Source organism: Myotis myotis, unplaced genomic scaffold (genome assembly GCF_014108235.1).
Source record: "Myotis myotis isolate mMyoMyo1 unplaced genomic scaffold, mMyoMyo1.p scaffold_m19_p_20, whole genome shotgun sequence".
Taxonomy (NCBI): domain Eukaryota; kingdom Metazoa; phylum Chordata; class Mammalia; order Chiroptera; family Vespertilionidae; genus Myotis; species Myotis myotis.
Genome location: NW_023416325.1, coordinates 19,291,865 through 19,307,700, shown reverse-complemented (window position 1 = coordinate 19,307,700; position 15,836 = coordinate 19,291,865). Strand labels below are relative to the sequence as shown.

The 15,836-nt window shown below is 50.2% G+C and overlaps 1 protein-coding gene across 4 annotated transcripts in view; it reads right to left on the bottom strand.

Moving 5' to 3' along the window:
* RNFT2 (ring finger protein, transmembrane 2) overlaps positions 1 to 15,836 on the bottom strand; it is a 49,519-nt gene that overhangs the window by 32,736 nt on the left and 947 nt on the right. For 3 of the 4 annotated variants that reach the window (XR_004974755.1, XM_036353267.1, XM_036353268.1), the window contains exons 2-7: positions 14,080 to 14,258; positions 13,511 to 13,569; positions 9,085 to 9,563; positions 5,308 to 5,384; positions 1,998 to 2,098; positions 530 to 683 (exon numbers count right to left, since the gene is read on the bottom strand). Coding sequence is in view for 3 of the 4 variants with exons in the window: in XM_036353267.1 (XP_036209160.1) it covers positions 530 to 683; positions 1,998 to 2,098; positions 5,308 to 5,384; positions 9,085 to 9,563; positions 13,511 to 13,569; positions 14,080 to 14,103 (894 nt within the window). In the remaining variant the exon portion in view is untranslated. Of the gene's footprint in view, positions 1 to 529; positions 684 to 1,997; positions 2,099 to 5,307; positions 5,385 to 9,084; positions 9,564 to 13,510; positions 13,570 to 14,079; positions 14,259 to 15,455; positions 15,780 to 15,836 lie in introns of those variants that run through there. The other variant, XM_036353269.1, reaches the window with a different exon arrangement.

Sequence of the window (15,836 nt, the reverse complement as noted above, 5' to 3'; positions counted from 1 at the left end):
ATGGTTATCCCTGTATAAGAACTCTTCCACCCAACATTTGTCTACAGGCCTTCCCCAAGGGTACTCTGCAAAATATCACTACCATCACTTCCCATCCTGTCCACAGCAGACATCACTAATCAATCACAGAGTCCTTTCCTCATGAGCCCTGGTTCCCTTTACAAAACATGCTCCCAAAGCCACAAAGCGTCAAAACCTCTGAGAGCCATCCTTCCATGGGAGAAACACAACCAGGGCATGTCAACAAGCTGTCTTTCCTTTCTCAGGTGAAACTCAGATGCAAATTGCACTAAGGGCAGCTTTAAACAATGAAACTCAGGAAACGCACTTGGAGTAGAGGTGTCACAGGCAGGTGCTGACAACAAAGAACCACGCTCAGCTTCAAGGAGCTGTAAGCGGTGAGTGACAGGACCTACTAGCTCAGGCTCTGTCCGTTTGATATGATGACATCAGCTCTGCCCACACCCATTCTTTCCTCCTCCCCTGCGTGTGTGATTGGGGCTGCCTGGTGGCCGCAGCCAGTGCCTACCTTGGACTTGACAGCCAGGATGATCTTAGGCAGGGCCACGATGAGGCACTTGAGGGCGATAGTGATGTACTTCAGGACAAAGTCTGCGATCCCCACGATCCACAGCAGGTCGAAGAAGTCCAGGGTCTCCAGGTTGGGCTTCAGAAAGATGAGGCTGTGGGGAGGATTCGGAGAGTCAGGATGCTCACGTATGATCACGGACCCTCAGCAGCTCCTTCTACTCACTCTGGGAATCTTATAAATATGACCAGTAGGAAGGGCACTGAATTGGGAATCAGACATCTGTGTCCTGTTCCTGAATCTGCTAGTAACTTGCTGTGTGACCTTAGGTGGGTAACTTAACCTCTCTGAGCCTCAGTTCCTTTGAGGGTTAAAAGATGAGATTGGCTCAGAGTATCATTAGTTAAAGTCCCCTCCAGTTTTATGAGTCCATAACAGGCTTCACAGAGGAAGCAGAAAAAAGGAGGGAACAAAGGCCAACACAATAAAGGAGGGAGGAAAGAAGGAAGAGGAAAACTGATGTGCCAGACTCTGTGCTAAGCTCTTTACTCTCTGTATCTCATGTCCTGTGCAGTGAGCGTTGCTCATCCCCACTTTATAAACGAGGCTCTGATGTTTGGAGAGGTGAGATGCCCAAGGTCACACTGCATGCTAATGGGCATTAGTATCAGACAGACTTGAATTTGAATCTAAGCTTCATTTATTAAACCCTGGGCAAATAATGTTCTCTTTGTAAGGCTCAGTGTTCTCATCAATAAAATGGGAATCGTACCCTCCCTCATCGTGTTCTAGGTGGGTTTCAATGAGATTATGGACATACTACAGATGTGCCCTGCAGCTGTGACAATGAAAATAACAGTACCTCTATGGGGCAGGCACTATTACCTACACCATTTTGTGGGTGAGGAAACTGAGGCACAGAAGGGCCTCAGTTCTGTTGCTCTTCTGCTAAGCCTCTCTCTGTCTTTCTCTTTCTCTCTGTGCTGCAGGTCTGATGGGCGCGCAGAGAGCTGGGCCCATGCCTGTGAGCATGCCCAGAGAAAGACATGAGCTGGAAATTCACCCACGGTTCTGGGAAACTCCACCTTCTAGAGCCTCCACCAGGATCTTGATATTCGGGCCAGACAACTAATGCAGTGTGTGAGATGTGAGCTGATGCCTTGGCACTCACTCTCCAACATGCTTTTATTCTGGGTGGCCCCAGAATGTGGCAAAACGGCTTACTCCTCACAGTCACTGTTCAAAAGAGATGTACACGATCGGAAAGCTTGGCTCGAGTTTCAACCTCATCCTGGAAGCCCTCACGGGCCAGCCCTCCCCGACTATGTGGCTACTAGAAAGTTACACATGGGGCTTGCGTTCTATTTCTACTAGAGCGCTCTGCTCCAGGCACGCGTGTTTATAACAATGCGACACAGAAGGGTTGTGCATCCTAAGCCCAACCACGTCCCCCACGCCCCCTGCTCACCTGTTGTACAGCTGCTGGGAACTGAACGTGTAGAGCACATACAGGGTGTTCCCCGCCAGGAAGGCCAAGATCCACAAGATGACCAGCACCGACCTCTTCTCCTGCAGATGAAAAGCGAATCTATGAGGATGCTGCAATGCCAAAGGTGCACACGGCAGAACGTTCCAGAACATTTTATGACAAGTGACAACTTTTCCCTTTCTCAAGGGTTTGGAGGGAGCAGGGCAATGGTGAAAGAAGGGCACCGGCCTCTTCCCTTCCCACTGGGATCCAAGGGACGGTTGCAGAAAAGGTGACGGAAATGTGGGAACCTGCTCGGAGAACAACCTGGAAAGGCAGGATAGCAAAGTGGTTAGAAGCACAGATTCTGGAGCTAGAAGCCCGAGTTCAAGTCCCTGATCCGCTACCTGGCGACTATCCAACCCCGGGAAAGCTACTGAAACTCTTCATGTCCCTTTTCTTATCTGAATATGGGTCTATATTGTATCTGTCTTGTGAGTTGTGAGAATGAATGCACATAAATGCTTAGAACAGTGCCTGGCATGTAATAAATGTTAGTTCACATTTACTGTTAGGAACTAAGGTAAAGAGAGGTTAAGTAACTCTTTAATTTAAAAAATTTTTTTTTTTTTTTTTTAAATACAGAGAGGAAGGGAGGAGAGAAACATTGATGAGAGAGAACCATCAATCGGCTGCCTCCTGCATGCCCCCTACTGGGGATTGAGCCCCAACCGGGGCATGTACCCTGACCAGGAATTGAACCTTCAACCTAATTAAGTAACTCTTATTCATTTAAAAATGGGAGTTTTGTTAAGGATGAAATAAGATTCACAAATGTCAACATTCAGTCTGGTACGGGCTCAGATTTCAGGCTGGCTGAATGGCAGGACCCAGTATTCAGACTTTACAACCCAGGAGGCAATTAACAACTATACCCTGGAAACTCCTGTTCTCACTTCTGCCAGCACGGCCCTCAGGGCTACTGCCCTGGACTGACCGACCGTTCAGTGGAGGGCCACATTTACAGGACTACATTCAAACCCGTACCCTCGGCCATCAAGCCCTTCACAATCCATCCCACTTCCCTTTCTGCAGCCTCGTTTCTGTTTAGTCCCCAGGAAGACAAGCTGGAAAGCGCTCTCAGTTTGCGGTTTCCCAGCAGCTTCTCGGCCTGAGAACCATCCCAGGAAATTTCTGGAGGCGGCGCCGGGCTGGCGTGTCCCCGCCTGTGTACCCCGGGAGACAAACGTAGACCCCCGTGTGCTGATTCTCAAAAGCTCGTCTCTTCCTGGACCAGGGAGGCTGCCTTGCTGGAATAGGATGAGGTCATAGCTTTCCCAGTGTAACCTTCCCTGCGGTTTCGGTAAATGCTCCACTGTCTCCAGACACAGCTCAGCGCCCCACACACCCTTACGAGGCATATTTCCAGAGTAGACAAAATAAATGCATCTCCATCCACCCATTATTCCAGGAGCGGTCAAGGTTAACGACCCTAGAAACCACCTCCAACCAACCAACGGCTCTTATCAATGTGATTAACCCACTCGGCAGCCCTTTTACCCCAATAAATAATGGATTCCAGTTGAGTCCTCTGTAAATCTAAACCGAAGGTGGAAGAGAAAGAGGGAATTAGCAATGCCCCGAGAAGCCACACTCTGAAGGACAAAGCAGGTAGTTCTCTAATGTTAAGCTGAGATTCCTAAACTTACTAAGGGTTATGGAGATTCTCGTTCACAGAAAATATGTGCAGACAGGCAAAACGTCACCTGTGTCTTCACTTCATAGGTTTTCAGGGCCCCGAGAAGCTTGTCCACGGATACAGGCATTCTTTTACCCCCAAAAACTCAAGCCAAGGCACCATGTGGAGGCTCATGCATTTGAAAGACAGCCAGCCCCCAAAGCCTGCCCTTATGGCGTCAGCCAACCTGTTATTCTAATAGCAGCAGAAAGGGGTCTGCCTGGAGAAGATGAGACTCGGGGTCAGGGAGAACCTCTGGCTCCATGCCCAACTCTGGACCTCAACGGCTTGTGTCCAACGCAGACTGACTGCCCTTCACGCCTCACGGAGGCCCAGGAGCTTTTTAAGAAAGCAGATGGCCCCAAAGGAAGACCAGAGAGGATGGTGCTGTCGTGGGGCCACACGCACAGTACAACGCACAGGCTTGTTAAAAATAGCTCGATTCGACGTTACCTGTATGCCAGGCCCCGTGCTAAACACCTTCTCTGCACTGTCTCATTCGCTGCTCTCTATGGGTGTAAGAGGTTCCTTTTCCAGAGGGGGCACCTGAGGCTGAGGTTACCACGGTAACCAACCTATCTAAGAGCTGCTCGTGGGTGAAGCTGGAATTTGAACCAGGGCTGAGCACAGCCTGTGGGCTCAATGCCTGGTTTCCTGTCTTGATGCCACCACTGGCACTGGCTATGGGACCCCAGGCAAGGAACTTAGTGTCTCTGAGGCGCTGTTTCCTTTTGGAAAAATGAGAAAAGAATGACTCTGTGTGCCCTCCCCCCCCAGGTATCTGGGACAAATTTGCAAGATGAGCTGTGCAATGGGCCTAGCTGTGCTGGGCATGGTTAGTGCTCAGCAAATCCTAGAGGGCATTTAGGATGATGGAGGTGAAGCTGTATGGCACCCGGCCGTGCCAGTGGAATGGCCTTAACCATAAGAGTGGGTTGCAAGTGAGCTAACTGGTTGAATGCCAGGAGGGTGAAGGGACTGGGCTGGGAAGGCACCGCAGATGGATGGGCTTGGGAGAAGGATGGCACCTCTGCCCAGGGTGGCAGGCAGAAAAATGACCCCCCCAAGATGCCCCCATCCTAATCCCTGCAGCCTGTGAATCTGTCAGGTCACATGGCAAAGGGGAATTAAGGATGCAGGTGGAATTATGGTTGCAAATCAGTTGATCTTGAGATGGGGGGGGGAGACTGGGATTATCCAGGTGGATGCAATGTCATCACAAGGGTCCCTAGAAGTGGAAGAGGGAGACAGAAGAGGAGAGTCAGAGGGGGTGTGACTGTGGAAAGATGGTCACAGAGATGCAATGGTGCCTGCCGGCTCAAAGAGGAGGAAGGGGCCCGGAGCCAGAGAATGTGGGTGACCTCCAGAAGCTGGAAAAGGCAAGGAAACCTTCTCCTCCAGACCCTCCCTCAGGAACATAGCCCTGTTTGCCCTGATCTTAGCGAAGAGAGACTCCCTTCAGACTGCTGATGGACAGAACTGTAAAATAATCAACAGATGTTGCTTTCAGCCACTAAGGTTGAGGTCATTTGTTAGAGCAGCCATGGAAGACGAATTCACCAGGTGACTCACCTTCAGAGAGACCTGTTCTCGGAGGGTGGAGTTGGCGTAGGCGAAGGTGGTGGCCATCCCGATGCACACAGCAATGCCTGTGGGACAGAGGAGGACCGAACACCGCCACTGAGACTCATCAGGCCGGGCCCGGCTCACTGGGGACGGTGAGCAACATTAAAAAGACACATCCCTGCCGAAACCGGTTTGGCTCAGTGGATAGAGCTTCGGCCTGCGGACTGAGAGGTCCCAGGTTCGATTCCGGTCAAGGGCATGTACCTGGGTTGCGGGCACATCCCCAGTGGGAGATGTGCAGGAGGCAGCTGATCGATGCTTCTCTCTCATCGATGTTTCTAACTCTCTATCTCTCTCCCTTCCTCTCTGTAAAAAAACAATAAAATATATTTAGAAAAAAAAAAAAAAAAGACACATCCCTGGCCCTTTGAGTTTACAGACTAACCTTAGAAGAGAGAAAATCTCACTTCTAGGGGACTTGGGCTAGTCCCACTTTAGAGACCCTCGAGCCACTCTCAGTCAAGGGATGTGACTGGTGCCTCTCTGGGGCATTTCATAGGACAGGGTTAGGAGCACAGGCTGTGCAGCCTGGTAAGACCTGGGTTCAAATCCTGGCTCCACGACCTCCTCTCTGTGTGAGCTATGGCTAGTCACTGCACCTCTCTGAGCCCCCTTTCCTCATCTATAAAATGGACAGAATAATAAGAGTACTTGCCCCTGGAGGGATAATGCTTAGAGAGCACCATCTCTAGCAGTCAGTCAATGGTACCTATTATTATTTTTACTTTCAAAAAGAATCTGAGGTGTGTTACTTGTAATAAATGCATACATAGAAAAAGACCGTGACACCACCTCTAATAATGAAAACGTAATATGCTAATTAGACTGGACGTCCTTCTGGCGACCTTCCAGAAGAAGCCGGGGCTGCAGCCGCAGGATGGAGGCAGCCGCTGCAGCTTCAATGGAGGGATCCAGGCAGCTGCCCACTGTGAAGGCCTACTCTTGCAAGAATTTCGTGTGTTGGGCCTCTAGTAAGGAATAAAAGTTTAATGTTAAGCCCAGCTGGTGTGGCTCAGTAGTTGAGTGTTGACCCATGAACCAAGAGGTTACCAGTTCAATTCCCAGTCAGGGCACATGCCCGGGATGTGTGCTGGATCCCCAGTAGAGGGCGTGCAGGAGGCAGCCGATCAATGTTTCTATCTCTCTATCCCTCTCCCTTCCTCTCTCTCTCTAGAATCAATAAAAACATATTTTTCAAAAAGTTTAATGTTAAAGGGGAAAAAACTCCTGCTGACAGAAAAACATGACCCTGGCAGATGGGGGAATAGAACTGAATTTTACTCCACTTCATTCAATTGCCACTGTTTGCCAAGCTGCCATCCTGGAGTTCTCCCGGAATAGGGATTTGCAAATCCTACTTTTCATAACCTGTAGATAGGATTCTGCTTTCACACCAAGTGCACAGCTTCTCCTGCTTGGAGTTTACTTTCACTTTTTTAATAGTGCGTGCAATCCACGTATTTTCTCACTCTACTTTGTCAAAGATATGTTTCTTCACTGGAAATATATGAAATAAAAACTAGTAACCCTACCGTCCCTTCTATTTTCCTCTTTGAGCAATAAACAAACCTGCCAAACGAAAAAGAAACTGGCCATACTTGAGAATAAGATTTAGGTTGTGAGCATAAGGGAACTCAGGATAAAAGGAAACATACTGGCTTTCATGTCTAGGAATGAAAAGGGAGGCAGCCATGACAGCACCCAACAAGGAAGGTGGGGTGATGCGAGTCAGCTAGAACCTCCAGAAAGGTGAAAATAGGACACATAGAATGGCCTCATCTTCTCTAGATATTGTCTATGGGACGTAGTAAGGCATGAGATCATTTGTACCATCATTCCTACTATAGGACTAAAATAGCAGCCTAAAACTCTACCAGGCACAGCAATACCATGATCTGGTAACAATAAGTAATCCTATCTAATAATAGACAAACATGGTAATTGACCGTACCTTTGCTACACCTCCCATCGGCTAATCAGTGTGGTATGCAAATTAACCGCCAACAAACATGGCGGCTAATTTGCATACTGCAGGCAAGTCCTGCTGAGCCTCCCCGCCTGGGGCTGGTGGCAGCGCGATCCCTAGCCACTGGCCGCCCCAGCGCGAGATCCAGGCCTATTGTGTGTGGGGCAGGGCGGGCGGGGCGGGCGGCAGTGAGATCCCCAGGCACCGCCTGCCCCAGCCCGGGATCCGGGCCTGTCATGTGTGGGGCGGGGCAGGCGGGGCAGGTGGCAGCACTATCTGAGCAGCCGCCAGACCCAGCTCAGGATTCTGGCCTGCCATCTGCAACCGGGGGAGATGGGGCAGACACCGCGGGATCAGGCGGGCCATCTGCCACCAGGGGAGCAGGCCTAAGCCAGCAGGTGGTTATCTCCCGAGGGGTCCAAGACTATGAGAGGGCACAGGATGGGCTGAGGGACACCCCCCCCCCGCCAGTGCACAAATTTTTGTGCACCAGGCTTCCAGTCTATATTATAAAAGGCCTGTGGCCCTAATGCCGTAACAACCAAAGACCAGCACGGGTGGGTGGGGCTGCGTGATTTCATGCTCTGGGATTCTAGTAATCCTATATAATAAAAGCCTAATATGCAAATTGTCCCCTGGGGCAGAAGTTCAACTGGGAGTTCGACTGCTCGCTATGATATGTGCTGACCACCAGAGGGTGGCGCGAAACATGGTGGCGTCAGCTACACGGCGCTGGCAGCGGGCAGCAGTGGAGGTGCTGCTGGCCCTGATGGGCCCCAACAAGACAGGGACCGTGGTAGGATGGTGGAGCAGGTGAGCAGGTGGCAACCAGCAGCGGCAGTCGGGGGGGCGGGGCCGCTGCCTGGCTCCCAGGTGCTCAGGAAGCCAGGTGGGGGCCCAGGCCCAATAGATCACCCCATAGGCGGGATGGTGGCTCAGGTGAGGGGGCGGCGCCAGGCCAAGGCAGGGTTCCAGGTGGGGCTGTGGGGCTGCGAGGCTGGGGGTGCGAGCTGGGGCCCAATCTCCGCAGGTCGCCCTGAGGGACCCAACCATGCACGAATTCGTGCACCAGGCCTCTAGTCATAATAATAATAATAATAATAATAATAATGACAGCGTACCAGAGACCACTTATTGAATGTGAAGTATGTGTCTGGTGCAATGCTAATCACTTTATGAATCATTATCTTACTTCCTAATACTACTAACAATAGGGAGTATTTACTGAGCACTTGCTCTGTGCCAGATTCTATGTTAAGTATTTTACGTATATTAATAAGAAAAATAATGAAAATAATAACCTATCCTTGCATAGCACTGTCCTAAGTGCTTTAAACATATTAATTCATTTAACCTCCTGCAATCTCATGAAGTATGTTGTACTATAACCCTCATTTTATGGATGAGGCACAGAGAAGTTAATAACGAATCCAGTGTCACACAGCTAGGAAGGGGTAGAGCCTGAGTTCAGACCCAAGTAGTCTGAACTCTTTATTACTACACTCTCTTCCTTCACACCAACCAACCAGCAAGGGAAGCTCCTATCACAACCCCCACTGGACAGGTGAGGAAACAGAGGCTCAGAGAAGGTGAGGGACTTGCCTAAAGTCACACAGCTAGTCTGCCAGGATTCGAACCCAGGACTGACTCAGAATCCCATACTCTTACTGCATGGCGAGGGTCTCTGCCACCTTTCCCTGGCATGTGGATGGAGAGCCCCCTACCTGCAGCTGAAATCCCGTGTCCCTGGGACTCACCGAGCTTATGCTGGAAGCACAGTTTGGTCAGGAGGATCAGGATGAAGGGCAGGCCTTTCTGGAGCCAGCAGACCACGGCCTTCAGCTCGGACAGGGCAGGGGCGGGAGTGCCCGGGTGCTCATCACCCGCTTCATCTGCGTGCGCCCGGTGGTCCCCGCCCACGTGCTGCAGCAGCGAGCTCCCACGGTGTCCTCCGTGGTGGAAGTGGTGGTGGGGCTGGCGGTGGTGGTAGGTGCCGCCCTCGCCCCGGCCTCCACCCTCCTCTCTGGATGCTGGCATCTGGAGGAACACGTCCCCACCGCTGGCAGAGGCCCCCAGCACCAGGCTGGATGGGAACGGGGCGGCGGGAAGGCTGCCTGTTGGGAGGCCCGAGAGGCCGGAGAAGAGCGCTGGTGGGGAGGCGGCTTCTGCCTTCAGACTCTCAAAGACGCCCCCTTCATTCACGCTCACCTCGGGGCTGAGTGCTTGGCTGCGATTTCTAGGCCAGAAGGGAAGAGAAAGCCCCACCAAGTCAGAGAGGTAGAAAGAAAGTCACCCAGGGGAGACTGGGGGACAAATAACAGTATCAATAATGTCCTAAGCTGAATTTTGTCTCCCCACAAACTCCTATGGTGAAGCCCTAACCCCCAGGACCGCGGAGTGTGACTGTAATTTGGAGGCAGGTACTTTGCAGAAGTGACTAATGAAATGAGGTCATTAGGGCAGGCCCTCATCCAATATGAATGGTGTCCTTGCACTGACACACACAGGAAGGAGAATGATGTGAGGACATCTACAGGCGAAGGAGAGACGCCTCAGAAGAAACCAACACTGACAGTATCTTCATCTCCCTGATCTCGAACTTCCAGCCTCCAGAACCGAGAGGAGACACATTTCTGTTGTTTGAGGCCCCCGGTGTGCGGTACCTTGCCACGGCAGGCCTAGCAAACTCATTCAAACAATAACAGCAACAGGCCCATACTCTTTATTGAAAATTTACTATGTACCAGACAGTTTTCTAAGTGCTTTCCACTGATCAACTCATTAAATCTTCTTACCAACCCTGAGAATTAAGGTCCTAATAATATCCCCATTTGACAGATCAAGAAACTGAGGCACAGAGAGAGGAGGAGAAAGAGAGAGAATAACTTGTCCAAAGTTGCACATATGATCAGATAAAGAAGCTGAGGCTCAGAGAGATGAGCATGCTAGACACCCTGGATTAGCTAGCCCCAAACTCCAATCTCACCGTGTGCCCTTCCCTCACTACCCAAGGCTTCCTACTGTAGGGCCTTTGCACAGGCTGTCCCCTGCACTAGATGTCACCCTTGCCCTGACCCACCTCGGTACCTATGCTTATCTTCCTTGGTGGAGCCTGCCCGACCTGCTCCCAGAAAATGACATCTCCTTACTCCTAGTTCTCATTGCACCCTGACCTCAGCTGCACGGGACTGATCACAAATCATCATTCACTGCTTACCTGTGGCTCTCAACCCTAGCTGCACGTTATAACCACTCAGGGGAGCTTTTGAAAAATACCTGGTACAGGTGCCTGGGACCCCGTGTTGCCCTACTGAACCAAAATCTCTGAGGAGGGGCGCCTGGCCTCTCTTAGGTCTTCAGAGCCTCCTGGTGATTCTCATGTGTAGTAAGCACTGAGGATAGCACTTTAGACTGGGCCCTTGCCATGAAGTCAAAGATCATGATTGTTTGCCCCCACTGTATATCTCTCCTACCCAGCACAATGCACCTGGTATGTAAAACATGCTCAAGAAACAGTGTTTGAAAGAATGAATGAATGAGCACACTAAAGGCTCTGACAAGGCCTGCAATTGGAAAAATTAATTATGCTTAAACTTAGTGTTTTCCAAACTTATTTCACCATGGAATATTGTGTGTGTGTGTGTGTAAGACCTATGAATGTCTTAGAGCAGCGGTCACCAACCTTTTGGACCTCACGGACCACCAGTGGTCGGTCCGCGGACCACCGGTTGGTGACTGCTGTCTTAGAGAACACCGGTGAAGCCTAACACGGGTAATGCTGGTCTGGAGAAATCTCAGGGTTGATCACTCTGGCTTCACAAACTTGACCCGGGGTAAGTTATCACAAACCTGGTGCAAGGGAGGGGAGTTTGAAGATGGCTACCTACTCCCCTACCACCTGGCGCATCCCCTGCTGCCTCCAAAATCCCAGGAAATGTGTGGTCCCTCTCCCTTGGGTTTGGCATGATAATAAAGATAATATTAATAATGACAACAACAACTGACACCATGGCTATGATCCTCAAGGGGCCTCGAGCTTTTTCTGCACGTTAAGAAGCTAAGAACGACTGAGTCCTGGCAGGTGCCCACCCTGGCCCACATGGGGGCCACTCTCTCTCCCCCACCGCCCCACGAGGACCTGGAAAGTCTTCCAGGCCCCCTTAACTCACCAACCCTCTGAGTTCACGGGGCTCATGGGACCTCTAGTACAACCAGTGAAGACTCAATCCACCAAGCGGCTTTTTATAGCTGGGCTCTAGCATCCAGCCGAGATTTCAGCCTAAATGGGAAAGAATATTCCTTGGGGAGGCAGCGGCTCTACTTCTAACTTAACCACTTAAGGGCTAGTGTGGGAGGCAACCCAGGAGAGGAGTGGATCTGCCCAGCGAGGAGACCGCTGGCTCAATGCACAGACTCAGGGTGGGGGTGCGGGAGATAGCTGGCAAGTGGCCTGGGATCCCAATCTCAGCCCTGCCGCTTCCTGGCTGTGGGACTTCAGGTAATTCACTTTGACTCTCTGAGCCTCAGTTTCCTCATCTGTCAAAATGGTGATAAAAACAGTCCCGACCTCATCAATGGCACAGAGTGAGTGCAACACACGGTGGCCCATTCTTCTCCTGCCCCCAAAGATCTCACGGTTCACTGGAGAGATCCATTCTGTCTTCAGAGGCTGGAAAAGCTCCAACGGGCATGCTTATTATTTGGATGCTGTGTTTGTACGTTTTCATATCCATTCGCTCCTTCACAAGAAACCTGAGGGTCATCATCTGCCATTTATGGGTGGAGAAATGGAGGCCTAGGGGTGAAGTCACGTTCCAAAGGCGTCATAGGTGGGAAGGGGCTGAGCTGGGATTTGGCCAAGAGTCGTGTGATTTAAGGCCAGAGCTCTTCCCTGCAGAACAGGCAGGCTTGTTGCAAAACTCAGGCCCAATGCCGGGACTGGTGGCTACTCTGATTTTGCAGCCAATCTCCGAATCGCACGGGAACTGGAATGCGATCCGAGGGAGGAAAAGCTTGGGTGCCTGCTCATTGCATGCATGTGCTAGCATGTTGGGGGGGGGGGTGCAGAAGGGCAGGAGTCTGGGGCTGAGATACTGTCACAACCTGAGAACAGGTCCCATGGTGTGTTCTCTCTTGGGCTTAACTAGACAAATCCTAGCTCAGGAGTGTTTTAACTGTGTTTTCATAGATTCTGTTTGTCTATTTGGCATCCGCTCATTACAGGGGCAAACTAACAGCCAAAGTTGTTTACAACTTCCTTGCAATCCAGAGCCCATATCCCCAGCCACCTCCTTGATCTAATGCTCACATATCCAGCCAATATTTCTCCTGCCCTGAGTCACCCAGGACCAGGCACCAGACAACCCGAGACCACCCTTTAGGCCAGAGCCCGCTGACATCGCTCAAAGTAGACGATGCTAAGCTGTTTCCTCTGCCCTGGCCTGATCTGTGCGGAAAACACAATAAAAGCTGTGGCCAATGTTTTCCCTTTGCTCCCTTCTGCCTCCTGGGCGACCCTGGTGCTTCCCCTGTGGCCCTACGTGGTGTAACACGTCCCCTTCTCTCGGGAAATGTAAGTAATAAAGATCTTCTTTCAATGGCATTAGCCTCTCCATGTTGTCACTCAGTCACCTCCATAAATTAAAATCTCATGGGTGCAATCATTGATACAATGAGTCAAGTGCATCACCTGTCACACAGGCTTTGAGAATTACCATAAGAGCAACAGCCAGCAGTTATGCATTGAGTAGTATAGGCCAGTGGTCGGCAAACTGCAGCTCGGCAAACCGCGGCTTGCGAGCCACATGTGGCTCTTTGGTCCCTTCAGCGTGGCTCTTTGGCCTCTTCAGTGTGGCTCTTCCGCAAAATACCGGCTCTTCCACAAGATACCGACTTCTGCGAATGGGCCACGAAGTTTCAATTGCACTGTACGTGCGCGCCCGCACGTGGTATTTTGTGGAAGAGCCACACGGAAGGGGCCAAAGAGCTGCATGTGGCTCGCGAGCCGCAGTTTGCCGACCACAGGTATAGGCCATCACTGTGCAAAGCAGTTTCTAATCAGATCTCCTCTGCTCCTCAAACAAAGAACCCTGAGATGCAGGTATTACTCAAAACAGCTTTGAGCTGCCCCTGACCACTCGAAGCCCAGAGCCGCCAGATGGAATGAAACCAGAAGATGCCTACCTTTCAGGTGGACCGTTATCCGTGTTACTGCTGTGGCGTCTCTGCATTTTCCTTAAGACCTGAAAGCCAACACACGGCATAAGCCAGAGTCTCCCAACATCCCCACTGCCTGTCAGACTGCCATGGTTATTATAAATAAGGACTACTCATATCTCATATCCCTAGAGCACTCTGACATTTTCTAAACCTTGTTTCCACCCGCTATGCCATTCGACACTCAACCCTATTGAGGAAAGTGCTATCACCCCATTTCACAGATGAGGTTGTTGAGGCCCAGACGCGGCGGAAGTCCTCATGGGAGAGAGGAAAGCATTGAACTGTGCAGCAAAGAGGTGATGGATGAGGTGAAGTGAGCAGCGGACTGGCAGGAGAAGACGTGGATTCTAGACTGATGCTGCCCCTAACTTGCTGTCTGACTCTGGGCAAATCAGTGGACACAGATTCTCTGTGGACACAGATTCCTCATCTGTTAAATGGGAGGCATGGAGTGGCTGAACCCAAAGCTTCTTTCCAGCACTCACAATGGATAAAGTGGAATGAATATGTGAATTCTCATGGAGACACATCACCTTGTTTACTGTGAGGAGCCACATGGACTTCAGAATTCCATGCTGACGACACCTGAAGTGGGCATGCAGGGATCCTGACGGGGATGTGATCACTGGGTTGCAGAGAAAGCAGGCCTCCCCTGCCTCGTCCTCTCCAGACAGATGCTCAGGTCAGGGGCGTTTATGAGAGACTCCAAACCCTGGGTGGAACAGAACACTTACATGAATAGTCCACGGATGCCCCGAACCTCTGAATAATCTTGGAGCATCATGGGCTATAGCACATGATTCCATCTGCTCCAACTCTCTGATTAGCTTCTCATTGACCCCTCTTTAGGGCTTCTGAGAATGGTCATGATCTCAATGCATTTTGTCCTATTGTGAAACTGAGTCCTAATTGGGGAATACAGAACGTATGTTTTAGAACCCCCAGTGGCTTTCCATTGCAATCAGAATAAAATCCAACTTCAGTTCACAGCCAGCGGTTCTCAACCTGTGGGTCGCAACCCCTTTGGCAGTAGAATGACCCTTTCACAGGGGTCGCCTAAGACCATCCTGCATATCAGATATTTACATGGCGATTCATAACAGTGGCAACATGACAGTTATGAAGTAGCAACGAAAATAATTTTATGGTTGGGTCACAACATGAGGAACTGTATTTAAAGGGCCAGAAGGTTGAGAACCACTGGCCTACAGCTTCTAGCTGATGGAGCTTACCTGTGTCCAGCCACATTCCCCTCTACTCTCCGTTTAACCACTCCCCTCCAGCCACAGTGGACTTTCTGTTCCTCAAACACGCCAGCTGTCCCTGCCTCAGGCCCTTTGAGTTTGCTGTTCCTTCTCCCTGGAATGATTTTCCTTGTGGCTAATTTCTTCAGGTTAAATGTCACCTCCTCCCAGAGGCCTTCTCCTCTAGACCTCCTGACCCACCAAACATTGTCCTGTTTAACCTTCTTCATAGCACGTATTAATTTACATGTTTGCTTACTTATTTATGATGTATCCCCTAGTACAGTGATGGCGAACCTTTTGAGCTCGGCGTGTCAGCATTTTGAAAAACCCTAACTTAACTCTGATGCCGTGTCACATATAGAAATTTTTTGATCTTTGACACCATAGTAAAACACAGACTTCTATTTTTGATATTTATTTTATATATTTTAATGCCATTTAACAAAGAAAAATAAACCAAAAAAATGAGTTTGCGTGTCACCTCTGACACGCATGTCATAGGTTCGCCATCACGGCCCTAGTAAAAGGATAAGTGCCACAAAAGCAGGGAGCCTGTCTACCTGGCTTCCCCCTCTACCTCAGCATCTAGAACACTGCCTGGCACAGAGTAGCACTCAACGAGACGTATTCAATGAGTAAAACCCCCATGGGTTTCTCGGTACCTTTTCCTGCATCCCTTGCTCCTTCCTAGACTTTTCACCCTAGAAGAGAAATAAAGGGTGTAGACGTCCCATGAATAGGTTTAGCCTCCTTGGATGTTTTTTGTATAACCAAATATCCTATCTGATTCTTTTAGTTCTGGCCACCATAATTGGCTGTTGAATGGCTTCCTCATCCTGGCCAGCTTTTTCAGGAGTCAGCATTGGTATTACTAGGGCCAACGATTAAAGAGAAAACCCACTAGCTAAGCCTTCTTTCTCTTTTGGAAACTCAGTTAAGAAATGGGTCAGTAGTTCCATTTTCATATATGAAGGAAAGCACATTATGTAAATATTTCTTAACTTTCACCCTAGCCAGTTTGGCTCAGTGGAGAGCGCGTCCAC